Raw genomic sequence first — 16,724 nt, 5'->3', positions numbered from 1 at the left:
CAAGCATCCTTTAACCCCAGGTCTTGCCTGATACTGGTATGGGAGATGCAGAGTGGGTCAGGCTGATTTCCAGTCTCAGAGAGCTTCTGAGAGGGGAAGAGGAACACTGAAACCAGCAGTGCCAGCCTAGAGTGGGATACACTGTCATGGACAGAGCTCAGGCCAGGCCCAGAGAAGGCAGGGAAGGCTTTCCGGAGGAGGATCCTCTGCGGAGCTTGAGGTATGAGCTGGAACTTTCCTTGGAGCAAGTGGGAAGAGGAGGAAGTTTGGGAAAAATCCCCCTACATGAGAAGCAGGCAACATTTCACAGGAGTCACAGAGGGGCTGATGCTCTAATGCAGCGAGCAGTCCCCAACGTTTTTGGCACCAGCGACTGGTTTTGTAGAAGACAATTTTTCCATCGACTAGGGAGGAGGGAACGGTTTCAGGATGAGTCAAGTGCATTACATTTATTGTTCACTTTATTTCTTTTATTATGACATCAGCCCCACCTCAGATCATCAGGCATTAGATCCCGGAGGTTGGGGACCCCTGCTTTAAGAGACATGACTGCCCATCAGCCTGGTTTGGGTTAAAGTCTCTTAGCAGTGAGGGAGGGCTTCCTAGATGGCACTAGAGGTAAAGAACCCCCCTCCCCATGCAGGAGATGTAAGAGACCCTGCTTTGATCCTTGGGTCAGGAACATCCCCTGGAGGAAGGCATGGCAACCTGCTCTAGTATTCTTGCCTAGAGAATCCCAGGGACAGAGGAGGCTGGTGGGCTACAGTCCATGGGGTTGCAAAAGAGACACAACTGAAGCGATTTAGCACATAGCACAGCAGGGAGAGAAGGAGGCTGCCCGCCTGGGATGTGGTCACCCCTAGGGCTGAGCTCCAGCCCAGAAGTCTCAGGGCCTGCCTCAGAGTTCCTCCTGGACCTTCTTGCCCTTCTGCTTCTGCTGCCACTGCCCAAACTTGGTGGGAAGTATCTCTGCCCAGAGCTGCATTCTGGCCTCCCTTGGCTTCTGGTTGACCCGTGGCACCAGGCTGATTTCCAGGTATTCCTCCGCATGGTTGAACGGTGGCCAAAGAGGCAGCCCCTTGCCATTGGGGTCCCTGGGTGGGAGGAATGAATGAATGAAGACCAAGGCCTCCTGTATTGCTCCCAGGCAGGCAGCTCTAAGTAGTCCTAGGCCCAAAGCCAGGCAGGCCTGTTTGCTTACTCACCCTGTCCAGGCAAAGTTGGTCCACTGGGCCATCATGGTGAGGCTCAGTTGCTTCTCCTCCTCTGTGGCTTCTGGAAAGGCTGTGGGAAGGACAGACTTGGATCAGGTTCAGGTGGGTCCTGAAGGAGACTCCAGGGTCCCTTATGCTGACCTGAGACCTCTGTTTCTGCAAGCCCCTCTCCTCCCCTGGTGGAGCCAGAAACCTAAGGATCACCGGTCCATCATCCTCACCCAACATGGAGCTCTCATCCGTGAGGAAAGGACCGCCGAACATGAAGGTCAACTCAGCCCCATGATCAGCCTGCACCCAGGCTGGCTTGATCTTCGCAAAAGAACTGGGTCGATGCTGGAACTCATAGAAAAAGATGGAGACACCAGAATCTGTGGAGAGAGGGCTGGATGAGAGATGGTCACCCACAGCCTGATCAGGTACTATCTTTGCTAAGCCAGGCTCATCATAGCACCAGTACCAGTGATAATAATGATCATGACAAAATGATGAACAGCAAGCCTTTCCTGAGTACTTGCTGGATGTTCAGCACCAGTCCATGTGCTTTATGTGTCATCATTCAGTTCATCTTCATAATAACCTATGGGTTAGATCATTATGCATTATGATTGCCATTTTATTTCTTTAAATTTTTATTTATTTGGCTGCACCAAATCTTGTTGTGGCATGTAGGATCGTTAGTTCCCCCCGACCAGGGATAGAACCCAGGTCCCCTGCACTGGGAGCCTGGAATCTTAGCCACTGGACCATCAGGGAAGTCCCTACTATAGCCAATTTAGAAATGAGAAAATGAGCCCAGAAGGGTTATGTATCTGCCCAAGGGGTCACAAAGACAGGAACTCGGAACTGTTCTAGGACTATGTTAGGGTTTAGCCACAACAGGGGTCCACAGCCTCCAGGATTGAATGCCTAATGATCTGAGGTGGAGGTGATGTCATAATAAATAGAAATAAAGTGCACAATAAACGTAATGTGCTTGAGTCATCCTGAAACCATCCCCCTCCCACTCCTGGTCTGTGGAAAAATTGTCTTCCATGAAAACAGTCCCTGGCGCCAAAAAGGTTGGGGACTGCTGAGCCATGAAGCTTGGAGGAAACAAGACTTCTCCCAGGAGGAAGGCTGAAAGCAGGAAAAATCACTCATGAGTCAATTGAATCCCAGAGAATTGGTGATAAGCCCTTCTGAGTGACCTCTGACAGGTCACTGCATCTCTCTGTGCCTTGGTTTTCTCCTCTGCAGAGTGTCCTGCCAGAGTCACCTCTCATTGCTGTAACACTGCATCCCGGAGAGGAAGTGGTGAGTGGGGGAAGCAGTGGAGCGTGAGGCTGTGTCACCTGTGATAGCTCAGGTCCTGGGCTCAAGTGGGAAGGGTGGGACAGGTTAGACAGTGATAGGCTTACCTTGGAGGTCTCTCGCAAATTGCAACATGGGTAAGGTTATGATAATGTCACTTAACAATTCCTGGAGGGCCTCTCGCTTGGCTTGTCCATCTGAGCTGCTGCCTAGGTATTCCTTTATGATGGTGGGCATCACCTCAGTGGGCACATCCTGGGGCAAGAGGCCTTGTCAGATCCCATAGCCATGGCAGACCCTTCCAAGAAGTCCTGCATCCTCCTGTCTGGCGTTTTTCATATCCCAGGGCTCATGTGCCAGGAGGCTAGCCACCTGCCTTCCTTGGGGGTTCTAGATGATGTCTGGGTGGGAAGAGGTCAAATCTGGAGTTAAATGCTCGCTCTGCAATCATTGCTTGGCTGTGTGACCTCAGACAGGTTGCTGAACCTCTCTGAAAGTCACTTCCTCCCTGTAAGGTGGTTTGGCAGCCTATGTGAATCACAGAGTTCTGGCCTAGAGCAGGCACTCAGTTGAAGTTTACTAGGAAGTTAGTGGAAGAATGAATCATGGGACTTCCCCCAGCTCCAGAGAGCAGTGATGAGGTTGTGTGAGTGAGGAGGGACTAGAGAGTCTCAAAGGAAGGAAATGTACATCGATTGAGCACCTCCTGGATACCAGACTCTTCCAATACAGCATCCAGTATCTTTCTTAAACAGCTCACACGGGTGGGAAGTAGCATCCCTATTTATGAGTGGAGAAATGGAAGGTTAACTGTGGACAAGCAGCCAGGGTCAGAATTTGACCCCAGATCCACCAGGTTTCAGGCATCCCAGGAGGTGCTAGTGGTAAAGAACCTGCCTGCCAATTCAGGAGACTTAAGAGATGTGAATTCGATCCCTGGGTCTGGAAGAGCCCCTGGAGGAGGGCATGGCACCCACTCCAGTATTCTTGCCTGGAGGATCCCAGGGACAGAGGAGCCTGGCGGGCTATAGTCCATAGGGTTGCAAAGAGTCGGACAGGACTGAAGCAACTTAGCACGCGTGCACCACCTGGTTTCAGGTCTGGCAGTGCCATCTTAAGCTCTGGGATCAGATGGCTGGCACAAGCTCTGCCTCTGCCCTTTACCTACCACGAGGCCTTGAGCCTCAGTTTCCTCATCTGTAACATGAGGATAATGAAAGTCCCTGCTTCACAAAGTTGTAATGAGGATTGGAGGATTTGAATGCCTGTCCTAGTGCTCAACACAGCACAGTCCCTGGCAGAGAGTGTGTGCTCATTACGGGTAGTCTGTGATGAAAATGATGTGGTGATGCTCTTGCTCTGAGAACCATGTTGTGTCATGTCCAAGGGGATTCCTAGACAGAACTAAAATCCAACAGTTGCCCCCCAGGCTTGGTGGCAGGTAGGTAGCTGGGTGTTGGAGGGTAGCGGGTAGAGACTGTGTCGGGTTCAGCCCCACTGGACTACCCTTTCCTGCCTTTTTCTCACCATATTGGTCAAGGAGGGCCTCAGGATGGCCAGCATGTCCTCCAGGCTCAGTTGATCCATCTTATCCAGGAAACCCCAGCCCTGTGGAGACACCAAGGCCCTCTTAGTGCAGCCTCATCACGGCCCATGCCCCTCACCCTCACCTTCCCAGCCAGCTCCCAGCTTGGAGCAGGCCAGTGTTCACAGCCCTGTGACCATGAGCCCATTATGGAGCCAAGTGTGGCCAAACCCACTAGCCTGAAGACCTCCCTAAAAATAAACTTCTAATTCAGGAGGGAGGGAAAAGCACCAAATACAACAAGCAAGGGCTTAGCAGCAGTCTCGGAATTTGTTCAATATTTTCATAGAATAACATCAAGACCCCCAGGTCCTGTAGCAGGGGTTACAAAGAAAGTTCAAATGTTGTCTTTAAAATTAAATGTTGACTTCAGGAACTTCTCTGGTGGTCTGGTGACTGAGACCCTGCTTTCCATGCAGGGGGCCTAGGTTCGACCCCTGGTCAGGGAACCCACATGCTGCAACTAAGAGTTCGCATGGCGCAGCTAAGACCTGACACAGCCAAATAAATAATAGAAATAAAATAAATAATTCAAAAAATGTTGGCTTTGCATGTTACAGTTTTAAAAGCTGGGTCTCTGGTTTAAGTCCCAGCTCCACTACTTACTAGGTACATAACATGAACCAGTTACTTAAACTCTCTATGTCACAGTTTCTTAATCTGTAAGTGAGTAACAGTTGCTCAGTCATGTCTGACTCTTTGCGACCCCATGGACTGCATAAGTCCATGGAATTCTCCAGGCCAGAGTACTGGACTGGGTAACCTTTCCCTTCTCTAGGGGATCTTCCCAACCCAGGAATCGAACCCAGGTCTCCCACATTTCAGGCGAATTCTTTACTAGCTGAGCCACAAGGGAAGCCCAAGAATACTGAGCTATGAGGGAAGCCCCTTTTAATCTGTAAAAGGAGGAACAATATCTTACCTCATGGGATTGTTATGTGAACTGGGTTAATGCATAAAGGCCTTGACAGAGTAAGCAGGATAGAAAGGTTAAAGTTATTAAAGTTATTTTCATGGCTCCCAGACTCTTGGCTAATCTTTGTAGTGGCAGGAACAAAAAATTCACAGATAAACAAACACAAAAAGTGTATACCCAAGAGGAGACGTTAATCTTCACTAGGAATTAAGGTACTAAACTAAAGGCCACAGAAGCTAAAGTAGCAAAACTTTTTAAACAGTTGTTCTACAAGATCAATATCCCAATTGCTCCTATACACTAGCAATGAATAATCTGAAGGTGACATGAAGAAAACAATTCCATTTACAATAGCATTGAAAAGAATAAAATACTTAGGAATAAATTTAATAAGGGAAGTACAAGACTGTACATTAAAAACTAGAAGACATAATTGAGAGAAATTAAAGAAGACTTAACTAAATGTGAAGATGTTCCATGTTCATGGATTGAAAGACTTAATATTGTTAAAATGACAATACTTCCCAAATTGAACTAGAGATTCAGTGTGATCCAATCAGAATCTCAGTTGCTTTTTTTTTTTCTTTTCAGGAATGGACAAGCCAACCACGATTCACATGGGAGTGCAAGGGACTCAGAATAGCTAAACAATTATGGACTGATTGTGTCTCCACATAAATACACGTGGAGTCATAATCCCCAGTACCTCAGAATGTGATCTTGTGTAAAGATGAGGCCATTAGTCAAGTTCAGTTGATTACAGAGGTAATCATTAGGGTGGGCTCTAGTCTAGTATCAGCTTCCCTGATGGCGCAGTGGGTAAAGAATCTGCCTGCAATGCAGGAGACACAAGAGTCGCATGTTCAATCCCTGAGTCAGGAAAATCCCCTGGAGAAGGAAATGGCAACCTACTCCAGTACTCTTCCCTGGGAAATCCCATGGACAAAGGAGCCTGACAGGCTACAGTCCATGGTGTCACAAAGAGTCAGAAGCAACTGAGCACAGAGCACTGTCTAGTGTGTCTGGTGTCCTTGTAAAAGGGGGAATTTGCACAGAGATAGATAGGTCAGAGGGAAAGCCAGAGAGAGAACGCCATCCTTAAGCCAAGGAATACACGAGGCCAACGGAAACATTAAAAAGAGGCATGGATTCTCTCTCACAACACTTAGAAGGAACCAATCTTGCTAACATCTTGATTTCAGACTTGTAGCCTCTAGGACTGTGAGACACTTAATGTCCATTGTTTAAGCCACTCAGATTGTGGTTCTTTGTTATGGCAACTCTGACAAAATAATATAGCAATCTTGAAAAAGAAGAACAGAGTTGAGGAATTCACACTTCCCAATTTTAAAACTTACTATAATACTGCTGTAATCAAGATACTATGGCAGTGGCATAAGGATAAATGAATAGAGTAGAATTCAAAGTCCAGAAATAAACGCCTTCATTCATGACCAGCTGATTTTCAATAAGGGCACCAAGACAGTTCAATAAGAAAATAATAGTTTTTTTCAACAGATCATGCAGGGACAAGAAGATACCATGTGCAAAAGAGCCCTAGCTCACACCATATACAAAAATTAACTTGAAATGAATCTAGACCTAAATATAACAGCTAAAACTATAAAATTCTGAGAAGTAATCATAGAGGTAAACCTTTATGACCTTGGATTTAGCAATCATTTCTTAGGTATGACAAAAAAAAAAAAGGGCAAACAACAGAAGAACAGATAAACTTCATCAATTTTTTTTTAATTGTGTGGCAAAGGATACTGTCAACAACGTGAAAATACAATCCACAGAATGGGAAAAATATTTGAAAATCATATACCTGGAATATACGAAAAATTTTACAACTCAACAATAAAAAGACAAATAATTCAATTTAAAAATGGGCAAAACAGAAGACAGTTCTCCAAAGGAAATATTAAAATGGCTGATAAGCACATGAAAAGATGTTCACCATTTTAGTCACTAGGGAAGTGCAACTCAAAACCACAATGAGATACCACTTCACACCCACTGGGATGACTACAATCAAAACAAAAGATATTAACAAGCATTGGCAAGCATGTGGAATAATTGAAATCCTTACACACTGCTGGTGGGAATATAAAGTGGTGCAGCTACTTTGAAAAATACTTCAGCAGTTCCTGAAATGATTAAGCATAGACTTAATCCATGACCCACTGGTTCCATCCCTGAGTATATAACCAAGACCAATTAAGGCATATATTTGCACAAAAACTGGTACACAAACGTTCATAGCAGGGGAATCCATAAGAGCCAAAAAGGTGGAAACAACCCAACTGTCTATCAACTGATGAATGGATAAACAAATGTGGTGTATCCATACACTGAACTACTACTACTACTAAGTCGCTTCAGTCATGTCCGACTCTGTGCGACCCCATGGACTGCAGCCCACCAGGCTTCTCCGTCCATGGGATTCTCCAGGCAAGAACACTAGAGTGGATTGCCATTTCCTTCTCCAATACATGAAAGTGGAAAGTGAAAGTGAAGTCGCTCAGTCGTGTCCAACTCTTAGCGACCCCACAGACTGCAGCCTACCAGGCTCCTCCATCCATGGGATTTTCCAGGCAACAGTACTGGAGTGGGGTGCCATTGCCTTCTCCCATACACTGAACTATTCAGCCATAAAAAAGAGGGAAGTACTGATATCCACTACAACATAGACGCCCCTTGAAAACATTATATTAGGTGAAAGAAGTCAGACACAAAACCCCAAATAGTGTATGATTCTATTATATGAAATGTCCAGAAGAGGCAAATCCATAGACTTGACAGAGAGTAGATCAGAGATAGAAAGTAGATTCATGATTGCCAAGTGCTGGGGTGGGGGCCATGGGGAGGGATGGGAAGTGACAGCTAAATGGGTATGGGCTTCTTTCTGTGTGATGGTGAAGCAAATGTTCTGGAATAAGATATGGTGATGGCTGCACAGCTTTGTGAGTATACTAAGAACCACTGAATTGTACACTTTAAAGAGGTAACTTTTATGCTATGTAAATTATATTTTTTAAAAGTTGACATTTAAAAAATTGTGCTCTGCAAATGCTGGTAAGGTTGCAAGAAAGCCTGTAGATTCCAGGGACTTCACTGGTGATCAAGTGGTTAGGACTCTGTGCTTCCACCACAAGGGGCCTGGGTTTGATTCCTAGTCGGGGAACTAAGATCCCCCAAGCCTCATAGCAGTCAAACGAAATGAAACAAAACAAAACAAAAAACCTGTAGACATTGCTGGTGGCAGCTTGAATCAGTGAAGTAATTTCAGAAAGTGCGGTACCAATAGCAACATGTAAGAAGTGGAGAGGTTTCCATTAGGAATACAGATTACTTTTCATGGCTAAAGCTTTCGCCGTGGATACTTAGTAAACATCTAGTTGGCTGAAAATGTTATGGTTGTGCTCCTATGGAGAGTGGAAGGAACGCCTGCACTAGTGATGGGGTGAGCAGCCCGCTGAGTCACCAACCTGAGAAATATCTTTAGCTACAAAGTCCTGGGCACAGCGTTCCACACCAGACAGGTTTGCCTATGTCTTGGGAGCCAGCCAAGTCGGCTGTCTTTCACTTAACACTCACAATTCAATGTTGCAAGTGTGGGGGCAAGGCTGCCTACCAGAGTCCAGGGCACTCTTCTGCTATTACACACACACACACACACACCTGGACTGTAAACTCCTACAAACTTCAGTGAGTGTCAACATTGCTTAAGGCTTTCATCTAACAAGCACCCAAATGTCCCCCTGGGAATTAAATCCAAGGAAATAAGTCAAAGGACAAAGCTGTGGACATGAAGACATTCACTGCAATATTAGCTTCAGTGATTAAAATGAGAAGCTGCCGAAGCAATGAAATGAAGGAAAATTATGAGACGACCCTTTCTTTGTGGAAGGTTTTGCAGGCATTAAATTCATTCATTGTGAAGATGGGTGGGAGAGTGAGAATGAAATATGAGAAGATGCTTAGAAGGAAGGTATGACGGTGACACTGTGTGGGGTGTTCTGTGCACCTGAAAAGGACTGGAAGGCACGTGGGCCATGATGTCTCCCAGTGACTTGACATTGTCAGAAACCTGGGAATCTTGGGGGCTTGGTCTCTCAGGTACAGAGTCACACAAACTAGTCTCATAGAGCCTGATTCATAAACCAGACACCAAGGCAGGAATATGCTATGGATCAGTACTTCCTAGAAAGTACAAAAATGTGGTCCCTAAGAAGGAAATATCTGCTTTGAGAAAATGAAACTGGGTCAGCCTCTGCTTCCTCACCTATGAGACAGAAGGGTCTGAGCTCACAGCACATGGAGATGATGTCGGGGTGGGAGAGAACCACATGGGGCAGGGAGGGCCTTGAAGGGCACACTCACCCTGGGGATGAGCCAGCCAAACTCATGGTTGTTGAAACCGAAGAGGAAGGGCACAGAGGGGAACTGCCTCTCCCTCAGGAGCTCCTCAGCGCTCTTGGGAAAGAAGGTGCCGTCGATGTTGTACGAAGCTATTTTTTTCTACAGGAGAAAACAAAGCAGAGAGCCTCCCAGTCAGGCCCTCAACAGATGGGACCCTAGAGATGCCTTGGCTGCCTGCCTGGGTGGCTGAGCCTTAAGGAGAAGAGAGGGGATGAGATCACCAAGGTGAGAAGACTGGAGGGAGTTGGGAGACCAGGCCCATGATGCTTTTAAGCCGTCTTCTTTGCTAGAAGACCCTCAGGACTGGGGTGGCCCCCCTCTTCATGCCCCCAGACCCTTCACCTCCTGGGTAGCTGCCTCACCCTGCACTGATGATTGGCCCTCTGCTCCTGCAGGCACTGGACAGAATCCCCTCTGTGTCACTGCCTACTGCCATTCCCCAAGAAGTGAGCATACCGACTTGTAGGCGAGGATCATCTCCTTGATCGTCTTCTGCCGAAGGCACTGCACCATCTCAGCCGAGGAGTCAGAGTTGCAGGCCAAGGAGTCTGCGAGGGTCTGGGAAAGAAAAGTGTCTTGACTCCCTCTCGCCCATCAGTGCCCACTTCCAGCCCTCTGCCTCCCACAGAGGACAAATTTGTAGGAGAAACGGGTCAATGATGTAAGAGACAGGACCTTGACACTGGCCAGAGATCCACCACCAACTCAGATAAGCTTTCCTTGCCCACCAGCTTGGGTGGTCCCCAGGCACTCCATATGTCCCCCATTAAGTCATTACTGTCACTATCTGTGTGTGTGTGTGTGTGTGTGTGTGTCTGGGTCCCCTCTACCCCTGTGAGAACAGTGTCATTATCTAATTAACTCTAGTCCCAGAGTCAGTGGGCTCAAAAAAGTTTTATGGAGTAAGGGAAGGAGTTGATGCTAGTCATAAAGAACTTGTCTGCCAGCGCAGGAGATGTGAGAGATGTAGGTTCGATCCCTAAGTCTGGGAAGATCCCCTGGAGGAGGGTACAGCAACCCACTCCAGTATTCTTGCCTGGAGACTGCCATGGACAGAGGAGTCTGGTGGGCTATAGGCCACAGGGTCCCAAAGGGTTGGACACAACTGAAGTGATTTAGTATGCAGGCACACAAGGAAAGGAGAGAGGGTTTAGGTGGGGAGGGAGTCATGTGTGCGCTACTCTGGCAGGGAGGGGACCGTGGTTGGTGCTGAGGCTGGAGCAGGGTCAGGTAGCCCGTGAGGCTGGAGGGATGACTTCAGGGACCATGTCACACCCTAGGAGCTCTGGCGGTTTTCCCTGAGTTCTCACTGGTCATGTGTTTCCTTCAGCCTAGTGTGTCCCTCTCTGCCAGCAAGGAGCTGGCTACTGGTTAACACCTCCGCCCTGGGACTCCAAGAGCAAGCATAGGGCAGGTGTACAGGGGGTGAGAGAGTGAAAGAAATGCAGACCTGAGCCAGGAGCCAGGGGTTAGGATCCAGTAACCCCGGTACGGTGATGATTCCACTCTGTGCTATAGCTCTGTGGAACAGCCCTGCAGCCAGCGGGGACAGGACCTGAGGGCAATGTGGAGGACAGATGGCTGTCAGAGGAGGGCAGAAGATCCGGGAGGTCTGGGACCACAGGAGATACCAATGCTGGCTCCCTCCCTGGGGTGACTCACCAGGGCAGAGACGACAGAGGCCCCGCTAGATTCACCAAAGATGGTGACAGAGTTGAAGTCACCCCCAAAGGGGGTGATGTTCCCCTGCACCCAGCGCAGAGCAGCCACGACGTCGAGGAAGCCCCAGTTGCCAGGAGCGTGCTTGTCCCCAGTGCTGGCAGTTGGGTGGGGCAGTGGTTAGGGCCGGTTGGATCCCTTGACAGATCTTCCTCAGCCTCTGAAGTTTTGCTCTGAATCAGCCCCTGGGATGCCCCACCTTCCCTTGCTCCTCAATCTGGCCTGGCTATGAGCGACGCCCAGTAGCAAGATTCCCAGTATGTGGGATGGGTGGGCCTGGCTGGGCAACCCGCCAGCTTTGGCTCTCCTGCGGCTTCTGGAATGTGTTGTTCCTTGACCCTACAGACTCTGTTGACCCACAGGCCAGGAGCCAAAGTCTTGTGCCCAAAGGCCCAAGTCAAACCCTGGCTTTGGCTGAGCCCCTCCCCCAAGGGAGTGGAGCCTCAGCTGACTCTTCTCGGCCCAGCACCCTGCTTGCCTGGGACCCGGTCTCGCTTCGAGTTCCGGACCCTCACCCTATGCAGTCACTGCCCTCCGCCAGGCCTGCTGCCTCACCTGAAAAAGCCAAGGAAGCCCAGGCGGTACTGGACTGTGACCACGACCACGTCCCCATAGGCGGCCAGGGCAGACCCATCGTGGGAGGTGGCGGTGCCAGTCACGAGAGAGCCCCCGTGGAACCACACCATGACCTGCAGAGACGGCCGTGGGTCAGTGATTGTGGCTGCCCATTGACTGGCTCAGGGCCTTCTGGGGACTCCTGGAGCACTTTCGAAGCGGGAGTGGGGAGAAATCAAGCCTGGCCGCACTGGCTGGGTGGACAGGGCCCTCTAGGCAGCTCACTGGCCTTCCTGCCCCCGAGGGGGCCTCAGCCGGGCTGTATATGTTGAGGATCAGGCAGTCCTCCGAAATGGGGAAGGTCTGGTGCTTTCCGTCCAGCGTAAATCTGCTGTTGTTCATTCTCTCCGGATCCTGTGGGCACCTGTGGTGGAGGAGGAGCCCGAGGGCCAATGGGTCAGCCCCACCAGCCCAGGTAGCTGGACCCCTGCCACCTGCCTGCCTGCCCACCTCCGCGGGGCTACTCACACGGCGTGGGCCCTGCTGGCATCTCGCACGCCCTCCCAAGACTCCGCTGGGCGCGGGGCCGAGAACCGGTGGGGCCCCAGGGGCGGCTGGGCGAATGGGATGCCCAAGAAGACGTTCACAAGATGGTCTGTGCCCTTCACGCCCACCTGCCGGCCTCGCACACGGCCCAGGGGTGTGTCCACTTCAGGCTGAGTGACCCCCGGCCCTGAGGGCAGGACAGAGGGGCTGTGGGTGAGTGTGCATGGGGTGGCAGATGGACCCACTAGTCTGCTCTCTGAGCACCTCCTCTGCCAGGCCGGGTTCTGAGCACTCTGATGAACTGCCCCAGCCTACCTGTGAAACGGGTCTTGTGACTACCACCTAAGTCCTCTCCCCACCTCTTCTCCAGATTGAGTCAGTTCCCCGTAGTGATCAAGCTAAACTACCCTGCAACCCACAGACCTGCCAGGTGGGCAGTGGGTGGTGGGCTTGGGCCGGCCACTTGCCCTCTCTTAACTCTCACCTGCTGAATAAGGTGTGACAACCTTATCTTTTTGGTTTCTCTGTTCTGATAATTTGACATCTGGCTCGCTGGCCTTGCCCTCCCAGGGCTAGCCAGTTCTTAGAGATGGTAAACCACTCACTGAGACATGTGCCCTTCACAGTCCATCCAGAGGCCATGCCCCCGGCCCCCGCCACCTCTGGGCACCCTCATGCTCCTGGCAACTAACCACCTGCCCTAATCAATGCAAGGCCAAGTCCCGGACAACTAGGGACAGCCCCGTGCCCCAGAACCTACTGAAACCATTCCAGTGAGCTAACCCAGACCTACTCTGCCTGTCTCACCTGTTCCTCCCACAGGAAACAATGAAAGCTCTCATCCACATCCCTCCCCACCCTGCTCATTTCCTCTGCCTCCTGAGGGACCCCTGCTTCCCTGAGTGGCCCTGTTTCTAGGGAATGGCAAGTAAACTTTCTTTCTCATGATAATCATTTCTATGTCTGTGTCTTACTGATTAAATGAAATCCTAGGAACTCTTAAAAACATGACAAATTGCACTTAAAAATGGTCAAAATGGTAAATTTTATGTTTTGTATGTTTTATCATAATAAAAAAAAGAGGTGGGTAGCATTACCCGGATGGTTGCCCCTGCCCAGAGAGGATGTTCAACCCTTGGCATTCCGGTGAACAACTGAACAGAACAGAGGGCTCCTTCTCTGAGCAGGCTGCCCACCTTCCCTGTCCCTACCCAACTCTTGCCCCTTCCTCCAAGTCCTCCCACCAACCCAGAAGCTCCCACCTCTGCAGGCCCTGCGGGTGTGTCTTACCAGTGTCTGTAGCAGAGAATGCCAGGAGCAGACAGGCCACCCCGACCAGGGCCCTGGACCCGGTTCTTACCACTGTGCCCATGCTTCTTACTCACACTCAACTGTGGGCAGAAGTGGTGGAAGGTAGAACAATGTCCCTGCCCTTTGGCACAGCCAATCTCTAAACGGTTGTTAGGAAAGCCTCAGCAGACCGCCCCAACCTGACTGGTGGCCAGTCCAAAGACCCAGAGTCTAGCACCCAGGTTGGGGGAGGAGGGAGGTGGGGCTGGGAGAGCAGCCCTGCCAGCAGGAGCCTGGGTGATATGACAGCCCTAGGCAAGGGAAGGTGCTCTACAACCCTGGGTTCAAGTTCCAGCTCTCCTGACACCAAGACTTCCAGAACACTTTGTACACTCACTGCAAGACACACATATCACCTACCTGAGTGAATAGTGGACATGACCCCGGTGCCAGTCCTGCTCTGAGTGCACCAGCTCACTGGGGTGGGGGCCACTGTCTGGTCCTACCTGCTGGAGGGGCACCTGAGCTCTGCAGCAGGGTAGAGGGAACTGGGGTTGACGCCCCCTTTAAAAAAAATTATTTATTTTTGGCTGCATCAGGTCTTTGTTGTGCAAGCAAGATCTCCTGGCTCAGGAGTTGGGGGTGCTCAGGCTTAGATCCCTGGAGGTATGTGGGATCTTAGTTCCCCCACCAGGGATTGAACCCTCATCTCCCTCATTGGAAGGCAGACTCTTAACCACTGGACCACCAGGGAAGTCCCTTTTTTAAAAAAAATCGAGTCTTCCCTTGTAGCTCAGTCGGTAAAGAATCTGCCTGCAAGGCAGGAGACCTGGGTTTGATTCCTGGGTTGGGAAGATCCCCTGGAGAAGGAAATGGCACCCACTCCACTATTTTTGCCTGGAGAATCCCAAGGACAGAGGAGCCTGGCAGGCTACAGTTTAGGGAGTCTCAAGAGTCGGACACGACTTAGCAACTAAACCACCACCAAATTCACATTACAATGAACCATTATAAAGTATACAATTCAGTGGCATTTAGTGTATTTGCGATTTCGTGCAATCTTTCTAGTTACAAAATTCTTTCATTACCCCAGCAATATATCCTACCCATTAAACAGTCACTCTCCATTCCCACTCCTACCCCCTCACCTTCCATGCCAATAACCCCATCCCCTGAGGAGCCGATAACCATTAATCTGCTCTCTGACTCCATAGATTTACTTATTCTGGATGTATCACATTAAAGCAATCATATGATATGTGACATTTAGTATCTGGCTTCTCTCCCTCAGCATGATGTTTTGGAGTTTCATCTAGGGTGTAGCACATATCAGTACTTACTTTTTATGGTCAAATAATATTTCACTGTGGGTGCAGCAACATTTTTTCTACCCATTCATTCATTGAAGGGCATTTGGGTTGTTTCCTCCTTTTGACTCTTATGAATTACACTGTTGTAAACATTTGTTTATGAGTTTCTGTGCGGTCCTATGTTTTCGTTTCTCTTCGCTGTAGAGCTGGGAATGGAACTGCTGGTAGTAGTTCTGTGTTTAATGTTTTGAAAAACAGACAAGCTCTTTTTCATGGTGGTTGGATGATGCCTTGGGCCCGAGCAGCCCTGCTGAGGGGCCTGTGCGCTGAGGATCCCCAGGGTGTATGCTGGGGATAACTCTCAGGTAGGCTGACTCTCTGAAAGTGGCCTCACGTGGCAGCGGTGGAGGCAGGGCACTACCCTCCACTGGGCCTGAGACTCCTGGGCAGGGATGATGGAGGAAATGGGGCAGGAAGACTCCTTGTAGCAACTCAAATCAACGTGACTTCAAATCTGAAGCAACGTGATTTCAGAGCCAGCCCTCCTGCCCTGAGATCCTGGCTCTGCCACGTGTCAGCTGTGTGACCTGGTACAAGTTACTTCACAGTTCCAGGCCTAGTTTTGTCTTCCATTAAACAGTGATGATAAGAGGAGCCACCTCGCAGGGTTCAAGTGAGGTTACAGCACGAAAACATGAGGTATGAAACCAGAGGCAAGGGGAGCCTGTTCTTGTGTCAGAACAGGATGTCCGGCTCTCTGCTGGCTTGGGAGACCCCCACCCCATGGGCCCCAGTGTCAGGAACATGACTGGCTGGGAGTGAGAGGTGGGGGGATGGGTGGAGAGTACAATGCACTGGCAAATATTTGCTAATTCGAACAGCTGAATGTGCTGTTCATTGAGGGACTGGGTGAAGGTCATGGCTGGACTGGAAGCCAGATCCTCTCCTGGAGTTCCAGCTCACACCTCAATTTGGAGAGCCTGAGGACCAAATTTCTCTCCTGCCAGAAACAACCAGGGCAGCTTCCTGAATCCTCTTTGGAAATTTCCCTGGTGGGGCCATTCCCTCTCTCAGAATCCCAGGTACATGCAAGGGCTCATGAGAGAGAGACTGAGAAAGAGGAAGGTGGGTGATGGAGGGAGGTAACCAGCCACAATGAGATACCACTACACATCCATTAAATTAATCAAATGTAAAAGACTGATAAGACGAGGTGCTGGTGAGAATCTGGAGTAATTGGAACTCACATATATGGCTAATGAGTATGCAAAAATGGCATAGTCAAGTTGGAAGGCAGTTTGACATTTTCTTTCAAAGTTAAGCACACACTTTCCATATGACTCAGTGAATCCACTGTTAGCTATTTGCATGTGTGCTAAGTTGCTTCAGTTGTGTCCAACTCTGCAACCCTATGGACCAGACTATAGCCTTCCAGGCTCCTCTTTCCATGGGATTCTCCAGGCAAGAATATGGGAGTGGGTTACCATGCTGTCCTCTAGGGATTGAACCTGTGTCTCTTATGTCTCCTGCAGTGACAGGTGGGTTCTTTATTGCTCCTGCCACCTGGGAAGCCCTAGCAATTTACTATTTATGAAATGAAAGCATATGTCCAGGGACTTGTCTGAAAATGTTCATAGCGACTTTGTTGAAAATAGCCTAAAAATGCTCAGACGCTTCAGTCGTGTCCGACTCTTTGGGACCCCATGGACTGTAGTCCACCAGGCTGTTCTGTCCATGGGATTCTCCAGGCAAGAATACTGGACTGGGTTGCCATTTCCTTCTCCAGGGGATCTTCCTGACCCAGGGATGGAACCCATGTCTCATGTCTCCTGCATTGGCGGGTGGGTTCTTTACCACTAGCACCACCT

General features: G+C 49.6%; 1 protein-coding gene across 2 annotated transcripts; it reads right to left on the bottom strand.

Moving 5' to 3' along the window:
- Window positions 1-443: 443 nt before the first annotated feature.
- Window positions 444-13,664, bottom strand: CES3 (carboxylesterase 3). Of its 2 annotated transcripts, XM_002694809.6 has the most exons (13): window positions 13,547-13,664; window positions 12,239-12,443; window positions 11,996-12,134; window positions 11,711-11,844; window positions 11,099-11,252; window positions 10,887-10,991; window positions 9,893-9,994; window positions 9,398-9,535; window positions 4,035-4,115; window positions 2,615-2,762; window positions 1,436-1,585; window positions 1,206-1,284; window positions 444-1,094 (listed from the first exon to the last, which is right to left on the bottom strand). In XM_002694809.6, the coding sequence occupies exons 1-13, from the start codon at window positions 13,626-13,628 to the stop codon at window positions 899-901; spliced, it is 1,713 nt and encodes a 570-aa protein (XP_002694855.2). In that variant the 5' UTR covers window positions 13,629-13,664; the 3' UTR covers window positions 444-898. The 2 variants fall into 2 exon arrangements, with proteins under 2 accessions (XP_002694855.2, XP_010812953.2); XM_010814651.4 differs by lacking the exon at window positions 12,239-12,443.
- Window positions 13,665-16,724: the final 3,060 nt, after the last annotated feature.

The sequence above is a fragment of the Bos taurus genome, chromosome 18 (genome assembly GCF_002263795.3).
Source record: "Bos taurus isolate L1 Dominette 01449 registration number 42190680 breed Hereford chromosome 18, ARS-UCD2.0, whole genome shotgun sequence".
Classification (NCBI taxonomy): Eukaryota; Metazoa; Chordata; class Mammalia; order Artiodactyla; family Bovidae; genus Bos; species Bos taurus.
Note: the sequence above shows the minus strand (reverse complement) of the source record. Positions and strands in the feature narration are given on the sequence as shown.